Source organism: Octopus bimaculoides, chromosome 18 (genome assembly GCF_001194135.2).
Source record: "Octopus bimaculoides isolate UCB-OBI-ISO-001 chromosome 18, ASM119413v2, whole genome shotgun sequence".
Classification (NCBI taxonomy): Eukaryota; Metazoa; Mollusca; class Cephalopoda; order Octopoda; family Octopodidae; genus Octopus; species Octopus bimaculoides.
In genome coordinates this window covers 55,038,419-55,044,779 of record NC_068998.1, presented here as the reverse complement: position 1 = coordinate 55,044,779, position 6,361 = coordinate 55,038,419, and the positions used below count along the sequence as shown (strand labels likewise).

Genomic DNA, 6,361 nt, shown 5'->3' with positions numbered 1-6,361 from the left:
GTTACATGAAGATTTAATTGAATTTTTTAATAAGAAAATCGAAGCAAGTTCTGGTTACTTTTCCTTAAATAGATCTATCTACCAAATTAAATAAAACACCAAATTTTTTATTTGTTACAGAAGCCCATTGCAAGTTACTGAGGAATTTGTTGAAAATTACAACAAAGTTAAGAATTTAGAAGAACAGAAGAAATATCATGCAAAGGCAGTTCAAATGCTTCTTAGAATCAAAGTAAGAATTGTGTCTGGTATTTCTCTTTTGATAACTTTCTCCTTCCTCTGTTTATACTTTATCTAATAACAATAATGCACCTAATAATAATAATAATTGATTCCTTTGTATGCATATACATATACATATAAATATGTGTTTACCGAGATGCAACTGGATATATGTGTTTATGTATATTTATATGTAACAGTGTGTATATATGTATGTATTTAATATTTATAACTTAACCTTAAGAACTTTCTAAACTCTCTGACGAAGCCCAGATACACACCCAAGTACCTTAATCTTATCTACGAAATACTTCAGTTCACTGGGGGGATGGAAGTAAAGTGGGGTACTATGGCCTCTTGACTGAAACAGCTGTAAGATACTATCCTACTTTCTAGGCTCTATGTTATGTATTTTAATAATTACTGGTATTTTTATATATTGTATATGTAAAGCATAATATGTTATACATGTATGTATATTGTTATAATTGTTTTTTTTAAAATAAATAAATAAATAGACATAATTTGTATTATATATATATATATATATATCTGCATATACTGCATTTACTCATGTATAATGCAAGAATTGAATACAAAACATTGTTGCCAAATTGGAAAGTAGCATTAAACTCAAGTATAAAAAAAAAAGAAACGAAAATATGACTGATTTTTTTTTTTTTAGGTACAGAAAGTGCAGAAGACATATTTGAGATGAGATAAAAGAATTATTGGCACTGTAATAACAGTTCAAAAGGGGTTTTGACGTTATACGGAGAAGTAATATGTTAGAGGGGAGGGGAGGGGCAAAAACATTATTCAATGAAGATTTTCAAATGATCTATAAATTTAAACCTAATTTTCTTTTATTCTGTAAATTTTAGTGGAATGCAGGTTTGTCAAGTTCTGGTTTTAGAAAAGATGCCAATGTCAGTTTAGCATGGTCAGAGTTGATTCTGTTATTGAAATGCAAAGGAGATATTCAACAAGGTTAGTATTAATCCTTCATTTTAATTACCTATTAATGGGCTGTGGCTTACGGCACGTTGTATGTCCCAAAATAGGAGAGCTTTTTGGAATTCTAACTTTTCTAATACTGCAACATATATTATATTCTCTTTCCACAGTTTATCCTGCCCAATTTGTGGAAGATCCACATTTCAAAGACATCTGTTGTCTTTTCCATTCCTGTGTACATTGTCCAAGTTTCTGTCCCAAAGAGGACATTTGGCATAATATAACAGTTTACAGGCCTCAGTTTTAGATGCAGTTCAAACTGTCCTCTTTATCATTGTCAATATTCTGTAATACCAAACTAATGTAATCATCCCTTCTACTGACTGAGCTGTCATCTATCTAGAGTTGTGCATTGGCAGAACAATGGACCAAATGTCTTGCAGTCTTTAGTAATATCTCTCTAAATTCTGTGTTTGACTCCCACCAAAGACAACTTAGTTTTTTCATCCTTTTGAGGTCACTAAAACGAAATTTTCCTCAAACTCAGAGCTGTTGCTCTGTTGTCCAAGACTTGATTTTATTCAATTGCTGAAGCATTTCTGCTTTTCAGAGTGTCTGGATCTTTTGCTGATGTCACTGAAACTGGTTGCTGTTGACTGCAACCATGTACCGTTGCTGCTGTTGCTGGCAGACACTCTGTTGTCCCTATTGAGTACACACTTCACTCAGCAGTCATTCCTCCGAGAAACTCACATGAAACAACTGAAGGCAAGTAGAGCATTGATGGTGATGACTAATGATGGTGATGACTAATGATGGTGATGGTGATGACTAATGATGGTGATGGTGATGACTAACAGAAGCACAGGGGCAGAGATTTTGGTGAAGGTGGGCTTCATTGATTAAACTGACCCTGGAGGGATGAAATGCAAAGTTGAAATTGTCATTGTCATCACAATTGTCATCACTGTCATTTGTTGTTCTCATATTAACTGAAACTGATATAAAATTGGTTAAATTAATTCTTTTGAAGGTTGAATCCCTGTTAAAATATGTTTTTTTCTTTCTAGGTTTGTCAACTTGTCTTCATGCGTTTGTATTGTCACAAAATGGCCAACCACCTTGATGGATGGCAAGAAGTGAAGAAAAGATTACATTCCTACTTTGCCAGTGAGTATAATAGGTTTTAATTTGTTAGTTGCTGCTGAGGCTTCATTACCGTTTTGCTGACAGTAAATCATAGAAACCATCATCATCATTGTTTTAATGTCTACTTTTCTCTGTGTGAATCATGCAGAAATGAACCTCTCTCTGTCTCTCTCTTTCTCTCTATCTCTCTCCTCCCCTCTCTGCTTTTGGAATTTTCCAACCAGGTCTTTCCCTTTCCAGGTTTCTCTGACTCCGCCTCCTTCTACACCAAGCACCCAGATGCCCAGTTGTTGTTCAGATTTATTATACAAGTCGCTGACATCATCTTGATCGATGATGATCTTGAAAATGATACAAATTACGAGTTCTTTTCTCACAATTTCAAAACAGATTTACTCCCACCAGTTCTGGTAAATATTTTCTTCTGTGCTTTTTATTTAATGATTTGCTTTGATGAAGATATTGAGTGTCCTTTCAATAAAATTAACAGGAATATAACTTAATAATCTTGTTGCTTAGACACCCGTTTGTATTCTAATGTCTTTGTCTAAATCACAACTGTGTTATAGATCTATTCTCAGAAATAAATCCCTATGGCGAGTTGTAAATTACTTTAGTTTTAGCTTAGCTTCATTCCTGATGGCGTATCAGGAAGTGAGCTCTCTTCATCCAGCACAGTTGCAGACCTTGTTACAAGCCCCCTCCCAGACACGGTCCCTGTCTGTCAGTTCCTTCTCTACAATCCTCAGCCAGCTCTTGAGCAATTTGCTTCACTTCCTTTGTGTCTTACCCACCTCTTGCTTTCATTCCACTCATTTTGTGGACACATGTAGAATGTGGCTGAGTAGCTTCTGTCATTTGACCCTGAGGATATTCTGTAGATTCCTCAGCCCAGCTGTAGCCATGACTTCTCCAGTCGTGATGTGGTCATTTCAATACATATTTGGTATGTTTCTAAGGCAATGTCTGTGAAAGACATCTACATTTTTATAGACTCTGCTGGTCTTTTGCCATGTCTTGCAGGCATAAGTTACCATTAATGTAATAATCAATGTTCAGGTGGTGATCAGGCAGAATCGTTAGCAGGCCAAGCAAATTGCTTTACAATATTGAATAACTGTCTGCTAGAAGTTGCCACATGTTAGAAATATGTTTCCCATGGAATTAGGTGGCTTCTTGAAGACAGTCTGATGATGGGTGAAGAAATAACTGATTGAAATATTGTCATAATGCTTAAAACCAACTTAGGAACATATGTCCAAATATGTTCCTTCAACATAAAAACCGATTTATTAGAATGGTTGGCTGCTGTTTTAGCAGGGAAAAGGGTGGGGAGTGTTGTTGTTGTTGGTGGTGGTGGTGGTGAACAACGGTGGTAACAATTTTGCCTTGGTTTTGTCTATTTTAGCTGAGTAAGGTCCAAAGCGAGTCGCCTCCCGCTGAAATCTCTTGTCCTTCCCGTCACAGTTCATGGGTGAGTAAGAGCATGCATGAACTTAGTGCTCCTTTATGGCACGCCTTAAATGTTTGGAAATACCAAACATTGTGTTCAGGGGATGGAATGGTCAGAGAACCAACTAACAAGAAGGAACTCTATTTTGTTGATTCCCTTTCCTCGTTGATACAATGCACTTTTAATCTGGACACAGCTTCTTGGTAAGTCTAAACTTGATCATTTCTATAAAGATGCCTGATCTGTTACATGCTGAACTTTAAGTAGATATAAGTCTTTACAACATGTATTTCATAACCAGATATTTCTAGATGCCAAGAACATTTAGCTATAAGGAGTATCTGATTAAATAAAGAAGTACTGTACTTTCAATTGATAAGTCTTCACTTCAGATTTATGACAGACATTTCATTGTGTGTTTTATTAATGAACTAAATTCTGTTTGTTGAGAATAAGCACCAGATCTGATTGGAATGCTACATCCGTTAGACTTCACCTAAGCTTTACGAATTGAAATAAGTGTTAAGTAGCAGCCCTTGGAACCTCTTGGCACTACGGAGGCCTTTACTGAAGTATCTTATAACCAAATGTAAGAACTTCAATATAAGAAGAGAGAGACTATATATAGATGCCAATGCTAGAGTCTGTTAGAGTTTTGATGGCTCTGAGGAAGCCATAAGATGTTGCATAGGCAACTCAGCAGAAACACCTGTGAGCTAATGAAGTTGACTATGCAATTCCTGTCCCCTTCTCATTCAATAACACACACACATCACACACAATATGCTTCTATACAGTTTCTACCAGATTCACTCACAAAGTGTTGCTTGACCCAACAGTAGAAGATACTTGCCCTAGGTTTCATGCAGTGGAAACCATGTGGTTGCATATCTCATCATTTAACGGCCACTTTTCCATGCTTGCATAGATTGGACAGCAGTTTACTTGAGGCAGATTTTCTATGGCTGGATGTCCTACTCGTTGCCAACCTTCACATTCTTATGACAGGCTTCTTTCAGTTTCCATCTATCAAATCCACTCACAATAACTCAGCATTGTCTGTATGGCAGACTTAAAATCCAACCAATTTCATCTCTCTTAAATAAAACTGAAGCTTATGAATATTCTTTGTTTCCATTTCTACAGCTGGGTTGACTACGTTGTTGCTTTAAATGTGTTAGCAGAAGCAGCAAAGAGGAACTTCACAGTTCTAAGCATCCTTCAATATTTAGCATATTGTAGCATTTGTAACAATGATTGGCAAAATACAAGAAGAGAAGATGTTTCCCAAAGACACCCAGCAGGTTGTTTCTTTGTTTTCCTTTCATTTTCTTTTAATTGTTTAATTACCATTGATTTTTATTTATAGTTGAAATGTTGAGAACTAATTCATTATACAACTATTATTGTTTATCACAAGGATTTGGTACCAAACGAACAGTGATGAAGGAATTATCTCACTCTTTGTAAATGGAATGAATGATAAATTCAGTGACACTAAACTTGTGGCCCAGCAGCAGCAAAGTTTCCATCTATTCATATCTTCTCGATCCTCTGTCTTTTTCTGTAGAGAATAAACTCGTTCTGCATCATTTGTTTGGATCAGGCACCTTTGCGTTGTTTCTGTTCATTGGGCCCATGTTGATGGGTTTCAGAACAAACCCATATAGAAAAAAAAAGAAAAATGTAGCCTCGCAGCACGGGGACGTAAGCACATGTGATAATTAGTGCCTTCTGGGTAACTGAACATTGTGAGTGGTTGCTGGGGTGAAATGCAATGCTAAATATCAACACTTCCTAAATCTCAGATTCGGAGTTAATCTAGTTTTTGTTGATTTCATTCTCAGGATTTGAAGACAAAAATCAAGTTAAAACCAAAGAACCGAAAGAAACAGAGAATGATTTTAAACACATTTCACATGGAACGTCACAGAATTGGTAAGCTTATTTCTAATCCAGGGATCAAGTTTAGGATAATCAAGTATTAAATCTGATGGGGGTCAGTCCTGTAGGTCATGGATTAAACTTCTTCATGTTTCATGTTTTGTATTCAGGGAAATTACAAGTGTTGCTCAAGTCTATGAGGGAAAGTTATATTGTGGATCAACCTGCAAGATATAGGAGCTAATGAAGCTGCTTTTGCTGGCTTGGGGCTATAATAGAAGACACTTGCCCAAGGTGCCTTGCAGTGGGATTGAACCTGAAACCATGTGATTGGGAAGCCAGCTTCTTAATCCTACAGCCATGCCTGCTGCTCTAAAGTTGTTATATTACGAGGTGGGCAAAGAGGATCCTTTCAAGGTTAATATTTTGGCTGAGAAAGAAAAAATGTTTGAAGAGGAAGAAAGAAAAGTTGTTTATTCAAACTGTGACAAACTATAAGAGATTTTAGAAAACATTTTCAAAAAGATTAATTTCTTTTATAATTATTTTAAAAAATTATTTTTCGGCATTATTGTCATTAAAAACTTAAAAAGTAAATACCAGTGAAGCATCACCACCACCACCATCATCACCACTACCACCACCACCACCACCACCACCATCATCATCATCATCTCAGCTCATCTCATTTATTCT

The 6,361-nt window shown here is 36.0% G+C and overlaps 1 protein-coding gene across 5 annotated transcripts in view; it reads left to right on the top strand.

The window, feature by feature from the left end:
• LOC106883076 (uncharacterized) overlaps positions 1-6,361 on the top strand; it is a 17,544-nt gene that overhangs the window by 1,272 nt on the left and 9,911 nt on the right. For all 5 annotated transcript variants that reach the window (XM_014933955.2, XM_014933954.2, XM_014933952.2 and 2 more), the window contains 8 exons: positions 121-232; positions 1,107-1,212; positions 1,790-1,947; positions 2,250-2,349; positions 2,569-2,738; positions 3,737-3,984; positions 4,928-5,085; positions 5,629-5,719. In XM_014933955.2, coding sequence (XP_014789441.1) covers positions 121-232; positions 1,107-1,212; positions 1,790-1,947; positions 2,250-2,349; positions 2,569-2,738; positions 3,737-3,984; positions 4,928-5,085; positions 5,629-5,719 — 1,143 coding nt within the window. The remainder of the gene's footprint in view (positions 1-120; positions 233-1,106; positions 1,213-1,789; positions 1,948-2,249; positions 2,350-2,568; positions 2,739-3,736; positions 3,985-4,927; positions 5,086-5,628; positions 5,720-6,361) is intronic.